The sequence below is a fragment of the Aethalodelphis obliquidens genome, unplaced genomic scaffold (assembly GCF_003676395.1).
Source record: "Aethalodelphis obliquidens isolate GAN/ISIS:26980383/991018 unplaced genomic scaffold, ASM367639v1 scaffold7, whole genome shotgun sequence".
Classification (NCBI taxonomy): domain Eukaryota; kingdom Metazoa; phylum Chordata; class Mammalia; order Artiodactyla; family Delphinidae; genus Aethalodelphis; species Aethalodelphis obliquidens.
The window spans coordinates 67820984-67839693 of record NW_020837951.1 but is presented as its reverse complement, the minus strand read 5'-3'; the positions used below and the strand labels follow the sequence as shown (position 1 = coordinate 67839693).

General features: G+C 39.5%; 1 protein-coding gene across 1 annotated transcript in view; it reads left to right on the top strand.

Moving 5' to 3' along the window:
* LOC113620159 (splicing factor, arginine/serine-rich 19-like) overlaps positions 1-9191 on the top strand; it is a 29443-nt gene extending 20252 nt beyond the window's left edge. Inside the window, exon 3 of the mRNA XM_027105941.1 lies at positions 8271-9191. Coding sequence (XP_026961742.1) covers positions 8271-8350 — 80 coding nt within the window. The 3' untranslated portion in view covers positions 8351-9191. The remainder of the gene's footprint in view (positions 1-8270) is intronic.
* Positions 9192-18710: the final 9519 nt, after the last annotated feature.

Here is an 18710-nt window from a genome sequence, read left to right as displayed (position 1 = left end):
TTTATAGTCTGGTGTTTCTGGCATGCCACTCTTACCAATTGTATCTTGGGTTTTTTGTGGGGGGTTTTGAGATATAATTCACATTTCATAAAATTTATCTTTAAAGTACTGATTGTGTCTTCATTCATTTATTCAACTCTTTATTTAGTGCTAGTTACATGTAAGGCAGTGTGTTAGATAAGTGAAATAGATATAGACCCAACCCTCAAGAGTCTTACAGGGAAGATTTACTAGATAGTAAGAATGCTAGAATTCCACTTCTTTATTTACAGTGATTAATCTTTTACCCCCCAGTTTTACTGAGATACTGACCATAAATCACTGCATCAATTTAAGGTACGGCATAATGATTTGACTTACATATACTGTGAAATGATAACCGCAGTAAGTTTAGTTAGCATCTATCATCTCATATAGATACAATAAAAGGAGAAGGCAAAAAGAAAAAAAGAAGTTTTTCCTTATGATGAGAACTCTTAGGATTGGTTAATCTTATATCATCTTTACCTATCACATACCAGGATTAATTAGAATTAATCTATGCTTATACTGACTTTCCCCAGAATTGATGGATGATTTTCGTCATTTTTAGCATGAAGTTTGTTTTTGTTTTTCTTTTTAACTTTTAGCCTTTTCTTTCTTAAGATTGATGGAACGCAGATCCAATAGTTTGAGTGCTCCACAGCTTTCCCTGTCACTAGGTATAGCCAGTATGGTTGATGTCTTTGTGAAGCTAGTACTCCAGCTATACCCAAGCTTTAAGGCACAGTCACCAGGGATCTTATTAAAATTTAGATTGTGATTCAGTAGCTGTGGGTTGGACCTGAGATTCTGCATTTCTGGTAAGTGCACTGGTGCTGCCCACACTGCTGGTTCGTGGACCCCACTTTGAGTACCAATGACTTAGACCACATTTCTAGGGCTAGATCTGCTGAGCCTCTTCCTCGGGTGTTTCTGTTTGAGGGCTGCCATGTTCCTCATTCAACACAGTCTCTCCCCATCTTGGCAGCACCTTAGCCCCACAATCCCTGCTCCAACTACCACCCCGACCCCGCCCCTGCCAACTCCTCAACTGGTTTCTTGTTCTTAGGACATCAAGTACTTACCTGTCCCACAGCTGTCTGACTAGAGGCCAGTTCCTAGTCTCAGTAGGAACCCCTTTGTTCTGCTTTTCCTTGAGGTGCTGTCACCTGGAAGAGAGGACTGTACTGCCTCCCTCCTTTCCTTCCTTCTTCCTGGGAGACGCAGATCCTCTGTTTGTATTTATGGCCCATTAACTACCTTTACCTAAGAGATAAGAAAGAGCAATGGAAACCAGCTGCCCTTTGTTCAGACCATATTTCACTGACTTTGATAGAAGCTTTTCCCCTGCTCTCTATTTTCATCCAAAGTTTGCTGTTTATTTTATAGGTTTGGGAAAGGTGGGTATAGTTCAAGCCTTGTTTTGATCTCGGTTGGAAATCCTTAAGCTCTTGAGTGATTGGTAAACATTTCAGAAGCCAATAGCTACTAGACTTTGTGTTAGCTGTTTTAGAGTCACATAAACTTTGAGAATAGGAAGGCGCTTTCAAGTTTTACTTCAACCCCTTCACGTGACAGTTAGGAAGCAGAAGCCCATGGAGTTTCTGTACCTTAGCAAAGACTGGGATGCTGAATCCCCACACCATTATTATTATTATTATTTTTTTTTTTTTTTTGCGGTACGCGGGCTTCTTATGGTTGTGGCCTCTCCCGCTGCGGAGCACAGGCTCCGGACGCGCAGGCTCAGCGGCCGTGGGTCACTGGGCCCAGCCGCTCCGCGGCATGTGGGATCTTCCCGGACCAGGGCGTGAACCCGTGTCCCCCGCATCGGCAGGTGGACTCTCAATCACTGCGCCACCAGGGAAGCCCCCTCCCACACCATTTAAATTGTGCTCCATGGTACTTAGACGTGGCTGTGCTGAGTTGCTTTTGTTTGGAGCAGTGGAGGCAAAGGCTTTCTTCCCTCCATACCTTAACTGAAGGAGCTCTATTTATGATACTTTCATCTGTTCCACATGCTAGACTTCCAGCTGAATCTTCTTTGAAGAATGGTTTTATATATAAAAAAATTTTAAACCATTTTATTTCACCATGCTACCTGCGAATTTATCTTATTTCACAGTCATATCTTTCTATTTTCATTTAATTGTAGAGTGTGAGCCAGATCTAAAATTCTACATCTGTAGAAAAGCTAAGGAAAGGAAGTCTGACACTTAGAACATTTAACTATAATATTAAATACTCCTTAGTGGTGGAATTTTATGTTAGTCATCAACTCATGCTATGAAACTATAAAATTTACACTTAGAAAGACAGAACTTGCATTACCCATTCAATCTCCATTATATTTTCATGATACTTTTCCAACCCTTACACTGGAAATTAAACATAGCCATTGACTGATTTTCTCTTGAATCTTGTTAAATTTAACAGCTTTATTGAGCTATAATTCATTCACCATATGGTTAAGCTTATGCATCAACTTGACTGGGGTAAAGGATGCCTAGATAGCTGGCAAAACATTTCTGGGTGTGTCTGTCAGGGTGTTTCTGGAAGAGATTAGCATTGATTCAGTAGAATGAGGAACGTGGGTGGGCATCGCCGAAACCATTGAGGGCCAGAATAAAACACAAAAAGGAGGAAAGGGTGAATTCCCTTTGTCTTGAGCTGGGATGTCCAAACTAGGACCTACAGCATTGACTCCCCTGATTGTCAGGCCTTCAGACTCAGACTGAATTACGCCACTGGCTTTCCTGTTTCTCCAGCTTGCAGACAGCAGATTATGGGACTTCTCAGCCCTTGTGAGCCAATTCCTATAATAAATTGCCTCATGTATATCTTCATATATATCCTATTCTGTTTCTCTGGAAAATCCTGATTAATACACCATATAATTCATCAATTCAAAGTATACAACTCATGCCTTTTAGTGTATTCACAGAGTTGTGCAACCATCATCACTATGTAATTTCAGAACATTTTCATCACCCCAAAAAGAAATGCTGTATTCTCCATGCCCCTTTCCCCCAACCCCTGGAAACTACGAATCTACTTCCTGTCTCTGTGGATTGCCTATTTTGGATATTTCATATAAGTGGAATCATACAATATGTGGCTTTTTGTGTCTGGCTTCTTTCACTTAGCATGTTTACAAGGTTCATCCATGTTGTAGCATTTATCAGTGTTTCAGTCCTTTTGGTGGCTGAATAGTATTCTGTTGTATGGATATACCACATTATTCTGTTGTATGGATATACCACATTTTATACATCTCTTCATCTGTTGATGGACATTTGAGTTGTTTCCACCTTTTGGCTAATGTGAATACTACTGCTATGAAGAATGGCATATAAGTATTTGTGTGAGTACTAGTTTTCAATTCTCTTGGGTATATACCCAGGAGTAGAATTGCTAGGTCATATGATAATTCTATGTTTAACTTTTGAAGGAACTACCAAACTGTTTTCCATAGTGGCTGCACCATTTTACATTCCCAGTAACAGTGTACAAGATTTCCAGTTTTTCTACATTCTTGCCATATATCTAGAATATATGAAGAATGCCCTTATCAGATAATAAGATTTGCAAATATTTTCTTTCTTTCTATGGTTTGTCTTTTCACTTTCTTTCTTTCTTTTTTTAAATTGAAGTATAGTCAATTTACAATATTATATTAGTTTCAGGTGTACAGCATAGTGAGTCAGTATTTTTGCAGATTATACTCCACTATTGGTTATTACAAGATAATGGCTATAATTCCCTGTGCTATACAGTATAATCCTTGTTGCTTATCTATGTCTTTTGACTTTCTTGAAGGTGTCTTTTGAAGCAAAAAAGTTATACATTTTGTAATATCCAATATATCTATTTTTTCTTTAGTTGTTTGTGCTTTTGGTGTCATATCTAAAAACCATAGCCTAATCCAAGGTCCTGAAAATTTACACCTATGTTTTCTTCTAAGAGGTTTATTTAGCTCTTACGTTTAGGTCTATGATCCATTTTGAGTTAATTATTGTATATGTTGTAAAGTAGGGGTCCAACTTTACTCTTTTGCCTGTGACATCCATTTGTCCCAACATCACTTGTTGAAAAGACTTTTCTGTCGCCATTGAATTGTCTGGCATCCTTGTTGAAAATCAGTTCACTGTAAATGTCAGGGTTTCTAGACTCTCAATTTTATTTCATTGATTTATGTGTCTATCCTTGTGCCAGTACCCCACTGTTTGGATTATTATAGCTTTGTACTAAGTTTTGAAATCAGGATGTATGAGTCATCCAAATTTTTCTTCTTTTTCCAGATTATTTTGGCTATTCTTGATCCTATGCATTTCCATATTATTTTTAGGATCATCTTTTTGTTTTCTACAAAGAAGACAGCTGGGATTTTGATAGGAGTTGTGTTGAATGTGTAGATCAGTTTGGGGAGTATTGCCATCTTGACAATATTAAGTCTTCCAATCTACGAACATGGGATGTCTTTCCATTTATTTGGGTCTTTTAACATTTCTTTCAACAATGTTTGTAGTTTTCAGAGTACACAATTTGCATTTCTTTTGTTAAATGTATTCCTAGCTATTTTATTTTTTGATGCTATGATCAATGCAATTGTTTTCTTAATTTCATTTTTGGCTTATTCCTTACTAGTGTATAGAAATATGATTTTTTAAATTTATTTTGTCCCCTACAACCTTGATGAACTTATTTATTAGTTCTAATAGTTTTGTGGATTTCTTAGGATTTTCTATATGCAAGATCATGTCATCTGCAAACAGAAATTGTGTTCATTTTTTTCTTTTTATTGCCTAGTTGCCCTTGCTGGAACCTCCAATTCAATGTTGAATAGCAGTGGCAAGGGAATTCCCTGGTGGTCCAGTAGTTAGGACTCCCCGCTTTCACTGCTAAGGGCCTGGGTTCAATCCCTGGTCAGGGAACTAAGAGCCTGCAAGCTGCACAGCATGAAAAAATAGCAGGGGCAAAAGTGGAAATTCTTGTCTTGCTCCTGGTGTTAGGGGAAAAGCAGTCGTTTACCATTAAGTATGATGTTATTTGGGGTTTTAGCTCTTTGTATAAAGCCAATGCATATCCCAGTAGAGATGTTCAGGCTGAGGGTAGAAATAATAAGATAAAGCTCAGAAGAAAGACCTGGATTTCATTTGGAAGTCCTTAGTATACAGATGATAGTTGAAGCTGTTGAAACTAATGAGATAGTCCAGACAGAGTGCATAGGATGAGAAGACAATTGGGGATGGACCTTTTGGGAAATATTAACCTTCAATGAACTGAGAAGCTAAGAAGAACCCTTAGAGTGGTAGTTCCTCAGCTTGGCCAAGCAGAGTTATCTGGGGAACTTCATAAAAATACAAATTCCCAAGTGCTATCCAAGGAATTCTGACTGAGGAGGGTTTGTCCTTGGCATCTGTGTTTTTAGAAACTGTAGTAATTTGGTTCTCTGACCCCATTGATCTGTACCTCTGTTCTGAATAATCAGTTTGCTTCGAAAACCTGTTTGTCTTCAGAGAGGAGGTAATACACTGACTCTTGAAGCATTACTGAGTTGCAGGTGAAGTTTCACCCAGTCAGCCAAACTACAGAGTCATTGAAGTCATCTAAGAGGATGGCCTCTCTCATATCCCTGTTATCTAATTGGTTGCCCAATCTTGTCAGTCACACTTCAGGAATATCTCTCAAGCCCATCTCTTCCAATTTTCCCACTTCTTAAGGTATTCATCCTCTTGTACCTGGTCTACATCAGTTTATCTATTTGTTCTCTATTTTTTCTCTGTAGCTGTCTCCACGCTGCCACCAAAATTATCTCTTATCTATCACATTATATCTTTGTTGAAAAACCTTTAATTGCTCTCTGTGGTCATAAGATGAAATCCAGACTCCTTTGTTTGGTGTAAATACCCTTCACTCCCTGACTCTAGCACACTTTCCCAACATCAGCTCATGACACCTTTCTCCTTGTACCCCACAGTCTTTCACTACTACTGATTTCTTTGTCCCCATTTCTTGCATAATAATCTCTGACATTCTTCAAGATCCAGCTTAGATGTCCTTCTCTGTGATGTTGCCCCCAATGGTCCTCACTGACTTACTAACTTATTCCTTTGTAACTATAACAGTGCCTGCAGAATGACCAGTGTGATCCCTGATAGGTACAGAAAGAAAAAATTAGAAATTTTAAAATATATCTGTGTGTGTGTGTGTGTGTGTAAGTTTTTAAATGTAAAGGCAGGGCAGTTCAGTGGTTAAGAAAACAGGTTCTGGAGCTAAACTGCCTGGGCTTAAATCCTGATTCTGCTACTTGCTAGCTGTCTTTGATTTGGACAAAAATTACTTAACCATTCTGTGTCTTGGGGACTTCCCTGGCAGTCCAGTGGTTAAGATTTCACACTTCCACTGCAGGCAGTGAGGATTAGATCCCTGGTCGGGGAACTAAGATCCCACATGCTGCGAGACATGGCCCCCCCCAAAAATTCTGTGTCTCAGTTTTCTCATCTGTAAAGTGAATATCGTTCCAATCATTGATTGCTGCATTACCAACCACTCTAAAGGTTGGTAACTTAAAACACCTCTTCATTATTATCTTCCAAAATCTAGGGGGATGACTGAACTCACTGGGTGGTCCTCATTTGGGAATCTGTCATATGCTTGTAGTCATATGGTGACTGGGAATGGAATTATCTGTAGGCTTCTTCACTCCTGAATCTCACATCTGGGCTAGGAGGGCTGTAATAGCTGGGGCTCCTCTGGTATTTCTCTCTCCACGTGTCTAACTTGGGCTTCTTCTCTTGGCATCTGGCTTCCCCCAGAACACAGCATTTAATAATAGAACATCAGAAGTCCCAGAACATTACTTCTGCTTCATTATATTAACCAAGTAAGTGACTAAGGTCAGGTCAGCTTCAAAGGACGAGGAATTAGATCTCCTGATGGGAAGTATGTCAAAGAATTTGCAGCCATTTTAAATCCATCGTGAATATAATAATAGTGCCTACTATTATGAGGATTAATTGAGTTAATGTTTGTAAAGTGCTTAGAATAATGCTTGGCACTTAGCAGTGTCATATAGTTTTAGCTCTTTATTATTATGAACATGAGTGTAATTGATAGATGTAATATATTTGGTTGTATACTCAATTTTCTTTTCTATGATGGAAGACATATAACATTTGAGGACTGCTCTCAGATATCATTTACCAAGTTTTTTTGTTGAGTATTAGTGTCCTTCTGAACGTAATACTGTGTGAATCACTCAGGGTCAGGGACTTTGTCAAAGTATTTCTTTATTCTCCAGTGCTTCGTACAGTGCCCAGCACATGAAAACTGCTCAGTGATTTTTTTTTTTTTTTAATAAATGGGTGGAAAGAATGAATGGAATATGGTAACATTGCCTGGGATCAGTGGGGTTTCCAGGACATAGAACTTTCAGCGCTAAAACCAAGAAAATCTCAGGGAAACCAGGGCAAATGGGTCACATTAGGAATAAATGAATGAATGCATTTTTCAAAAGAGACCAAAGTTGAAACTTAATGGTGGAGTGAGGTTACTTAGGCCAGTCCACCAAAGCTTGGCAAACTCATAAATCAAGTTAAAACTTTTTTTAAGCATTGGAGTTTTTTGGTTTGTTTGTTTTTCTTTATATGAAAACTCACTTGAGCACAGTACATATAAAACAAACTGGGCCCTGGTTGGCGTGCAGGACAGGGCACCTAGAGCTTTGGCTTTGGCCTTTTTTCCCTTCCCTCTCTCCCCTTAGAGACCCTTAGAGCATCTCCGAAAAATCCTAGGGCATTACTTTGAAAGCCACTTATGTCGTAAATCATAGCTCCAGGGCCTCTTGAAGTCCCTGAAATCTGATCATTTGGCTCCTGTTAAACTTATATTCTGCAGCCTAGAGCCTCCACCTGGCAGGAGGGGTAGGAGATGGGTAAGGCAGGTGGACAGCTCCAGGGCAACAAAGGGGTAGAAGAGGAGCTTTCTAGAACAAGAAAAGAAGCTGGGCCAGATCTTTACAGGCTCTCCCTGAAACAGGAACAGGGCCATTTATGAAAAGGAAGCAGTATCAGCACCAGGAGAGCTCAGGGGCAAGAAGGGTGAAACAAAAGGGGCCAGTTGTTTGTGCTGTCATTTGCAAGTCAGGAACTGATTGACTTCATAAACATTTTATCATACCTGACTACTTTTTGTGTATATTAAGATCCTTGTACAAGTGAATAATCTTTTTTTTTTTTTTGGCCACACAGCGCAGCTTGCAGGATCTCAGTTCCCGACCAGGGATCAAACCCGGGCCACGGCAGTGAAAACCCAGAATCCTAACCACTAGACCACCAGGGAACTCTCAAGGAAATAATCTTTGTCACAGTAATTCCACTTCTAATAATTTCCACTGAGGATACAATCACAAATGTGTACAAAGAAAAAAAAGATATATACAAGGATATTCATTGCAGTTTTATAAAAGTAAGGTACTCCGAGAAGAAGAGATATGTGAGTTGAACATTAAAAGGTGAATACGAATTAACCAGGCCCTTTGGGCCAAGAATAGAAAGAAGACAAGGTGTTCCATTTAGGGGAAACAGCACGTACCAAGGTATAAAGATGTGACGGGTTTGGTATTGGAGAACTTTAAGAAATTGGGAATTATTGGAGCAAAGGATACACTGTGAATGGGGGAGAGGATGAGGCTGAAAGGGAGGAAAATGTCAGAGGCAGAACAAAATTATAATTCATATTTTAAAAAATCACAGTAATTTTACTCTTTGAGTGAAAAACAGGTTCTTTAGGTTGGCATGTGTACACAGAGAAATAAGAAAATCTAACCCTGTGTGTAGGAAATTCAAACCAAGGAAAGTAGTGAACTACCCTTGAGTTTAAATGTTGTTTGAAACAATGAAGTAAGGAAGATCCATGAGTCACGGTACTTTGATGTCAGATACAATCATCTCTATGTATGATACATTGGTCAAAGTTCAAGCACTGGTTATCTTTATAAAGATATTGCTCTTCTGTTTACAAAGTCTTCTCAACAGTTCTAGAATTATTTGGCTAACGTTTTGTTTCTCATGCGAAAAGTTATGCTTTTAACCAAGTTGATTGTAAAACAAAAATTTGCCTATTGTTAATAGATTTATGCTATTTGCATAACAAAAATTGCTCCAAATTTACCATTATCATATTGACTCAATCATACTACACTGTTGCTGTCACTGGCCTGTTTTTAAACTCCTCTTATAGGAGTTTAACAGGCAAAATCAACATCTTTTTGCTACTTCTACTACTAAATAATCTTCTCAACGTTTTTTGTCTCACCTCTTCCCACCACCTTATTGTTCTCTAACTACAAAGCACTCACCCAGGGGCTTCTCTGGGGCTTCCCTGGTGGTGCAGTGGTTAAGAATCCGCCTGCCCATGCACGGGACACGGGTTCGATCCCTAGTCGGAGAAGTTCTCACATGCTGCGGAGCAACTAAGCCCGTGCGCCACAACTACTGAAGCCTGCAAGCCTAGAGCCCATGCTCTGCAGCAAGAGAAGCCACCACAATGAGAAGCCTGGGCACTGCAATGAAGAGTAGTCCCCACTCACTGCAAATAGCCAAAAGCCCGAGTGCAGCAGTGAAGACCCAGCACAGCCAACAAATAAATAAAGTAATTAATTAATTAAAAGAGAAAAAAAGCTCTATAAAAGAAAAAAAAAGCACTCATCCACCACCACACCACTTATTGCATCAACAGACACTGGGTCAATGTCAGTCCTTGATCATAGGTGGAAGGTAATCAGACTCACCTGACTGGTGAATTGAAACAATTGCATCTTAAAATCTCCCTCTGTAGACCTCAAATATTTAAGTCTCAGAGGAATGCAACTGGTTCTGAAGGAACAATTTATGGTGGAAAAACCTGTCTCACCACTTGGAATCCTAAGACTATAGAATTTTAAGGTGCACACGAGCCTGCATTTCACAAATTATCCAGCTCCTTACAGATGAAGTAATTGAAGCCTAGGAAGACAACATAGTAACTGTGTGACCTTGGGCAATTTACTTATTTTCTCTTGCCTTACTTTTCTTATCTATTAAATCAATCTTAGAGTGTGGAGAAAAGGGAACCCTCCTACACTTTTGGTGGAAATATTAATTGATAGAGCCACTATGGAGAACAGCATGGAGGTTCCTTAAAAAACTAGAAATAGAGTTGCCATGTGATCCAGCAATCCCACCACTGGGTATATATCTGGAAAAGACAAAAACTCTAATTTGAAAAGATACATGTACCCCAATGTTCATAGCAGCACTATTTACAATAGCCAAGACATGGAAGCAACCTAAATGTCCATCAACAGATGAATAGAGGACTTCCCTGGTGGTTCAGTGGTTAAGACTCCGACTTCCAATGCAGGGGCTTGCAGGTTCGATCCCTGGTCAGAGAGCAAAGATCCCACATGCCTGGCAGCCAAAAAACCCAAAGCATAAAAAAGAAGCAATATTGTAACAAATTCAATAAAAGACTTTAAAAATGGTCCACATCAAAAAAAAATCTTAAAAAAACCCCAGATGAATGGATAAAGAAGATGTGGTATATACATATACAATGGAGTATTACTCAGCCATAAAAAGGAATGAAATCATGTCATTTGTAGCAACATGGATGAACTTAGAGATTATGATACTGAGTGAAGTCAGACAGAGGAAGACAAATATATGATAGCACTTATATGTGGAATCTAAAAAAATGATACAAATGAACTTATTTACAAAACAGAAATAGACTCACAGACATAGAAAATAAATTACAGTTACCAAAGGGAAAGGGGGAGAGGATAAATTAAAAGTATGGGATTAACAGATACACACCACTATGTATAAAAGATAAACCACAAGGATTTACTGTATAGCACAGGGAATTATATTCAATATCTTATAATAACCTATAATGGAAAAGAGTCTGAAAAAGAATATGTGTGTGTGTGTATACCTGAAACATGGTGAATCAACTATACTTCAATTAAAATAAATAAATAAATAAGTAGATCTTAGCAGTACCTATACCGCAGAGGTTTATTATAGGGAATAAATGAAACAATGCAAGTGAAGAATTTAAAGCAGTGCTTAGCCCAAATATAACATTCAATAAGTGTTGTTATGATTATGGATAAAACAATGAACAAGGGGTCCTGAATCTGCTATTCATTTGCAATGAACTCAGAAAGTTCCTGAGTTTTCCCCATCTGTGAAATGAGGTTAGACTAAGTCAGTGTTCAAGTTGTGCTGTAGAGGACTGCTAAGGTTTTCCTGAAGGACTGCAGGGGAGAGGATGGAAGACCAGCTGGCAGACATTCAACACTCACCCTCCTTCAACCAAAACTGTTTAGCTTTCATCTTACTTCTTATATTTTTGTTTTAATAAAAGAGTTCTGCTTAAAAAAAATGAATAACTACTTAATGAGATCATCTTTAAGGTTGTTTCAGCTCAAGATTCTATGACTTGGCAACAATCTCATTGTGTTCCCCTGTCATTCTGGTTTCAAAATAAAGACAAGGGTTTTAAAGTTTTGAGGATAAGATCAACATATGACTATAGCACAGAGCCAGGACAGAACTCTAGGTTTCCTGACAGTAAGGAAGAGACATGATAATCTCTTGAGGTTGATGTGAAGGAGATACTCAAATGATTAATGCTCAGTAATGGTTATGGACATTCTTGTATCTTGTTTATGGGGAAACAAATTCTTCATTTTTCCTTCTTAGTTTCTTCTTGAATTGTTCAAGGGATACATATTCTTTTGAACAGTGCTGATGACTATCTACTCTATGATTACCACATTTATTACCCAATCCTTTTCTGGACAACTAAAGATTCAAGTTTGCTGAATTAAACTTTACTGAAGGGCTTCCCTGGTGGCACAGTGGTTAAAAATCCACCTGCCGATGTAAGGGACACGGGTTCGAGCCCTGGTCCAGGAAGATCGCACATGCCACGGAGCAACTAAGCCCGTGCACCACAACTGCTGAGCCTGCGCTCTAGAGCCTGTGTGCCACAACTACTGAGCCCGTGTGCCACAACTTCTGAGCCCACATGCCACAACTACTGAAGCTCAAGCACCTAGAGCCTGTGCTCTGCAACAAGAGAAGCCAATGCAATGAGAAGCCCGCGTGCCGCAACTAGAGAAAGCCGGCGTGCAGCAATGAAGACCCAACGCAGTCAAAAATAAATAAAATAAATTTAAAAAAATTAAAAACTTTACTGAAAAAGAGAAACTTAAGGAGAGATTTCACTATCACTTTTTTAATTTTAAATTTTTATTGGGGAATAGTTTATTTACAATGTTATGTTAGTTTCAGGTGTACAGCAAAGTGAATCTGTTATACATATACGTATATCCACTCTTTTTTAGATTCTTTTCCCATACAGGCCATTACAGAGTGTTGAGTAGAGCTCCCTGTGCTATACAGTACGTTCTTATTAGTTATCTATTTTATATATAGTGGTGTGTATTCACCATCACTTCTATTCAGATTTATTTTTTTTAAAGCTTATTGAGTGGTTATTGCTGTACTATTGAAACATCCAGGTGAGGATTTATACATTTCAGATGCAATTCTCTGATAGAGTTCTAACTTTCAAAGACCCTCACCCCAATTTCAAAGGTCTAAGCAAAAAAGAGGTTGTAGGTGTATCAAAATATTAAATAAATGAAATTTGTTGGTGTGCAATAAGCTTATGATATATTTTCTATTGGATTAACTATTACAATAGTCTTGTTTTCAGACTTTCTCCGGATAAAAAGTGTTTAGATTTACATGTACTGACTGTATCAGATTCCAGTATAAAAATTCCATACTGTTCTTTCTATTTTGCCTTTTCAAGGGTCTTTGAACTAATGTTTCCATTGTATAAAAAAGTTCAAGGGCATTGATTTTCATCAGATGAGAAATGTAACTCCACCCCAATGTTCATAGCAGCACTATTTACAATAATTGAGTGCCCATCAACCCAACTGCCCATCAATAGATTATTGGCTTAAGAAGATGTGGTGTGTATATATATATATATATATATATATATAAAATGGAATATTAGTCATAAAAGAGTGAAATATTGCCATGTACAGCAACATGGACCTAGAGAATATTATGCTTAGTGAAATAAGTCAGACAGAGAAAGATAAATATTATATGATATCACTTAAATGTGGAATCTAAAAAATAATACAAATGAATTTATTTACAAAACAGAAACAGGGGCTTCCCTGGTGGCATAGTGGTTAAGAATCTGCCTGCCAATGCAGGGGACATGGGTTCGAGCCATGGTCCGGGAAGATCCCACATGCCGCGGAGCAACTAAGTCACAACTACTGAGCCTGAACTCCAGAGCCTGCAAGCCACAACTCCTGAAGCCCAGGCGCCTAGAGCCCATGCTCCGCAACAAGAGAAGCCACCGCAATGAGAAGCCCGCGCACGGCAACAAAGAGTAGCCCCTGCTCACCGCAACTAGAGAAAGCCTGCGTGCAGCAACAAAGACCCAATGCAGCCAAAAATTAAAAAATTAAATAAATTAAAGAAGAAAAACAAACGGAAACAGACCCACAGACGCGGAAAACAAATTTATGGTTACCAAAGGGGAGGGGGGCAGATAAATTAGGAGTATGGGATTAACAGATACACACCACTATATATAAAATAGATAAACAATAGGACCTACTGTGTAGCACAGGGAACTATATTCAATATCTTGGAATAACCTTTAACGGAAAAAAATCTGAAAAAATGTATAACTGAATCACTTTGCTGTATACGTGAATCTAACACAATACTGTAAATCAACTATACTTCAATTGAAAAAAAAAAGAGAGAGAGAAAGAAATGTAACTCTAAAAGATATGCAGTTTTTTAATTATTTATTTATTTATTTATTATTTTTTGGCTGCACTGCGTGGCATGCGGGGATCTTAGTTCCCCGACCAGGGATCAAACCCGCATTCTCTGCATTGGAAGTGTGGAGTCTCAATCACTGAACCACCAGGGAAGTTCCTCTACTGTGTAATTTTTTTTTTTTTTTTTTTTTGCGGTACGCGGTCCTCTCACTGCTGTGGCCTCTCCCGTTGCGGAGCACAGGCTCCGGACGCGCAGGCTCAGCGGCCATGGCTCATGGGCCTAGCCTCTCCGCAGCATGTGGGATCTTCCCGGACCGGGGCACGAACCCGCATCCCCTGCATCGGCAGGCGGACTCTCAACCACTGAGCCACCAGGGAAGCCCTCTACTGTGTAATTTTAATTCTCATGTAGAACACACCGAGTTCAGACTCTGTTACAAGGCATTGCAGTCAACACAACAGATCTGAATGTAAATGAAATGACATGCTTCTGAATTTTCATGAAGATTTTATTAAAGCCTAAATTTCATACCAATATTCTTACATATGCATTATTTTCATATGATGGAAAGTACTGTATATACAATGAAAAGGAAATCTTTTGCCTAGCCCTGACTCCTGTCTCTGGGTTCCCCTACCCAGGGGTGACAACTAGTCCCAGTTTCTTATCTATCCTTTCAGAGATATTTAATGCATTTTTCTGCTATAAGAAAGCAAAACTTCAATACACATTATTTTATTTGATCCTTACAAAAATTCTGTAAGGTAGACAGAAGAGGTTTTCTTCCCGATCACAGAAATGAAAATGCAGGCTCAGAGAAGTAAATCAATTATTATAACTCTGTTCTACAGCTAATAATTTGATCACATAGTCAGGTCTTTATTAAGCACCTCTTGAATCCAGGCACTGGGCTGAGGGATAGAGATAGGATGCCACGTTCAAATGCATTATACCTCGATGCTGTTTCTATTACTTGGAGTGGTTCTTGAATGCTTCGGTGCAAAAGACTGAACGTTTTAAAATTTGGGGGAGGTTTTCATACAATGTAAGCATGATTAATAGAGAAATCTTAATTCATGAGTATAATATACCCAGCACTATTCTGCAAGAGCTGAGGCCAGAGGAAAGAGAAAAGTAAATGTTGGCTTTTTTAACTATAGTATTTGCCTGCCTAGGCATCTGGGTTTTCATTTTAAAGATCTCTTAGGAAACCCCAACTGTTACAAGGAAGTGTTGCTTTTGGTTTAATGTTTATCCTGCTAGCACACTCCACCCTTAAATGATCTTAGTGACTAATAGGACTGGAACCGGTTCTCATTTACCAGATGCAAATTCCACTTACCAGCTTGTTTTTTGTGCCTTCTGCTGATTTGCGGTCATAGGCAAAACTAGATTAAGAACTTCTTAAGATAAATGAGAATAGGCAACGATGCAGTTGGTCTTTAATTTTGAAATTGGCCTGGCACAGTGGCCTCACCTAAAAGTCATAGGGTCAGTCGGTCTGTCGGTTGGTCTTCTGTTCCCTGACAGTTACAGGGTCCTCCCTGGCCACCCGCAGTGACTCAGAAGGCAGCTGCAGAGAACAGGAAGGCCTGAGATTCATGTGACAAACCATCGGCCTTCACCAGGGCCAACAAAGCAGGTGGGTGTCGTCTACCCCACCCCCTGCCCCCCTCCCCTGCCCCTCAGCTTTATGTTGCATTTCTGGATTTTTTTTTTTTTTTTTTTCTGTCTCAAACAGCTCTGAATTTTCTCCTTGACCTAGTTTCATCTGTGGAAAAATTCTGTCCGAAAGGGACTGCTGAGATGTTGTCTGGGCCTGCATCCCTGAAGAAGGCCGACAATCTGTTTGCACACAAAGAATGGAAAAAATGTTTCCGTGCTTTAAAGATTACTGAACACACTCTTTCCAAAATGAATCAATTCCTTCCAGCAGGGATCATTTTCACCAATCGGGAAAACAAAGCTGTCCATATTCAATAGCCAACCTCTTGATTTCAAAAGAGACCACATGTCCTGATAGTTTTTTGCAGTTTTTCTTGGCCAGGTTTAAGTCATTGTTTCCCAAAGTGTGGCCTGAGGGCCACCTACATTAGAATCACGAAGGTTAAGGAATCATTATCGCTAGAGAAGGATCCAGTAATCTATCATTTTTTAACAAGCACTGCAACTCATTTTTATGCATGAAATTAACTCAGCTAAATCAGAGTTCACAAGCCTTCACTGGTAACATCAAATGAGACAGTCCTGGGGAAGAGGGTTGTTAATACCTCCCCTGTTCTTACCTCTCTATTTCCCCCTATCCCTGCCAAAATGCCATTTCTGATAATATTGCATGGTCATTATAGAAGGAAATAGAGGAACGAAGAGCTAAGGAACCAGCAGTATTCTCACTCGATTGTGCTGGTGTAGGAATATTTCTGTCGACTTAAGAAAAACCTCATAATCTAAAAGTTGTGAGTTAAGTTTTATTCCAGGACCTTACTGAAGACTATAGCCTGGGAGACAACCTCTCAGATAGCTCTCAGGAACTGCTATGAAGTGGTAAGAGAGGAGCCAGGATATTTAGGAGGTTTTTTTGCTGGAAAAAGAAAACCATGTAGTTGAACATCAAAAGATTACTGCTAATCACAAAGAACAGACATCTCAAGTTAATGATTTTAGTGCTTTTCTATGAATCTATGTATGGGAAGATGCAAGCATCTGGGTTCATTGAAATTATTTCTTAGATATGCATCTTAACTAAGTCCAGTATCCAAAGCACAGAATGCTTCCTGTTTTTCTCTATCCTGAATTCCCCTCAGGGCGCACTGTCCTTGGTAGGTGGCTGAAGTGGCTGATGGCTTGATCCTTGTAGAACTGGGATGGTAAGCAACATTTTGTGTTTACTGGAATGGTAGACAACATTCCCTGTCCACAGTTCCCTGGCCTGTGCTGGGAATGTGAGAGGTCAGATTCCCAAGGTGGCCAAACAGGAGAAAAAGAAGACAAGCAGTACATCCAGCACTTTGTCTATGTTGTGCCCACCTTTGGCAAGAAGAAGGGCTCCAATGCCAGTTCAAGTCCTTTGTAATCCTGGTGTTCTCTAATAAAGCCCCTTAGTCCAGTCAAAGAAAATGAATGATTTCACAAATGCCTTAAAAATAGGCATTTCTAAAAGGACTAATTTTAGAAAGCAAAGGACCAGAATGCTTAAGAATCGTCCACAAAGCCTGTTAAAAAATGCACATCTCGGCTTCCCTGGTGGCGCAGTGGTTGGGAGTCTGCCTGCCGATGCAGGGGACACGGGTTCGTGCCCTGGTCTGGAAAGATCCCACATGCCGCGGAGCGGCTGGGCCCGTGAGCCATGGCCGCTGAGCCTGCGCGTCTGGAGCCTGTGCTCCGCAACGGGAGAGGCCACAACAGTGAGAGGCCCGCGTACTGCAAAAAAAAAGCGCGAATCTCCCCTTCTCCCTATTCTAATTAAGTACATAAAGTGTGGGGTCTGGGAACCTGCATTTACTAAAGCACCTAAAATGATTCTAATGCAAATTGATCTGGGGGCACATTAGGATATCCCTTGTTTAATTTCCTGGAGCAAAAATAGACCGGAAAAGAAAGACACATTTGCAGTGTCCACAGGAGATTTCATAGCTAGAACAGCAGTTTTCAAAGTGTGGTCTCAGACCCATGGAGTCTCTGAGAATTTTCAGGAAGTTTGAAAGATCAAAAGTGTTTTTATAATAATACAAAGATTTTATTTGCCTTTTTCCTGTGTTGACTTTTGCACCCAGTGTCCAAAATCAATGTTGGGTAAAACTGATGGCCTAGGTAACCTAGTGAATTTACTGATAGAAAACATAGGAAGAATAGCCTAAGGGGAAGAGAAGACTTTGATGTGGGATGTATTGATTTTGAGGTGCCTATTGGACATCCAGATGGAGTTGGTCTGTAGGCATTTATGGATCTGGAGCTCAGCAGAGAGTTCTGAACTGGACATATATGCAATGGATAGTAATTACTCTTTACATACACCCAAAGTCTCCTGACTAGGTTAAATCTCCATGACATTCTCTTTTTGTCCAAGGATACACAGCCAGGGATACACTTATCTGTCTATGTAACCTTGGGCAAGTTAAAAAAAACTCTCTGTTTCTCAATTTTCTCATCCATAAAATGAGGATAAAGAACTTGTATTATAGGATTGCTGTGAGGATTAAAGAACCTAATAGTGTTAAATGCTAAGAATAGTGCATGGTACACTTGAAAATAAAATACTGAAAATGCAGACTGCTTTTTTCTATTTGACCATTAGATGTCGCTCAATATCCATGAAATGTAAGAAACCAGCTGTGCATTATTAAGTTTCTGCTTGGTCCTCCAGGGCCTGCCCCGTCTCACTGTCTGAATCTGCAGTTTGCTTAGTCATGTACTGGTATCTGTGCGTCAGTTGTCTTGCTGTATATAGCCAGAAATCCCCTCAACCATCCAGAAAATATGTTATGCAAATGTCCAATTTTGCCAATTAGGTCAGCATACAGTAGTTGAGCCTTTGGTTTATGACATACCAGGATGAAAGCACTCCGTGGCAGAATTCCCACTCATCTTTCAAGGTCCTGCTCGAATGCCACCTCCTCTGTGGAGCCTTATCTGACCCTCTTCCTTAACCCAGAGCACTGCAGGAAAATCTCTGTCACGATACTTTTGTTATTGTGTTTGTTTACAAATGTCTCCCCAAATTCTAGAAAAGATTCCAAATCTCCTTCTTAATAAAAGAAGTGCACATTAAAACTACAAAGAAAAAGCCATTTTCACGTAGGAGATTGGCAGATA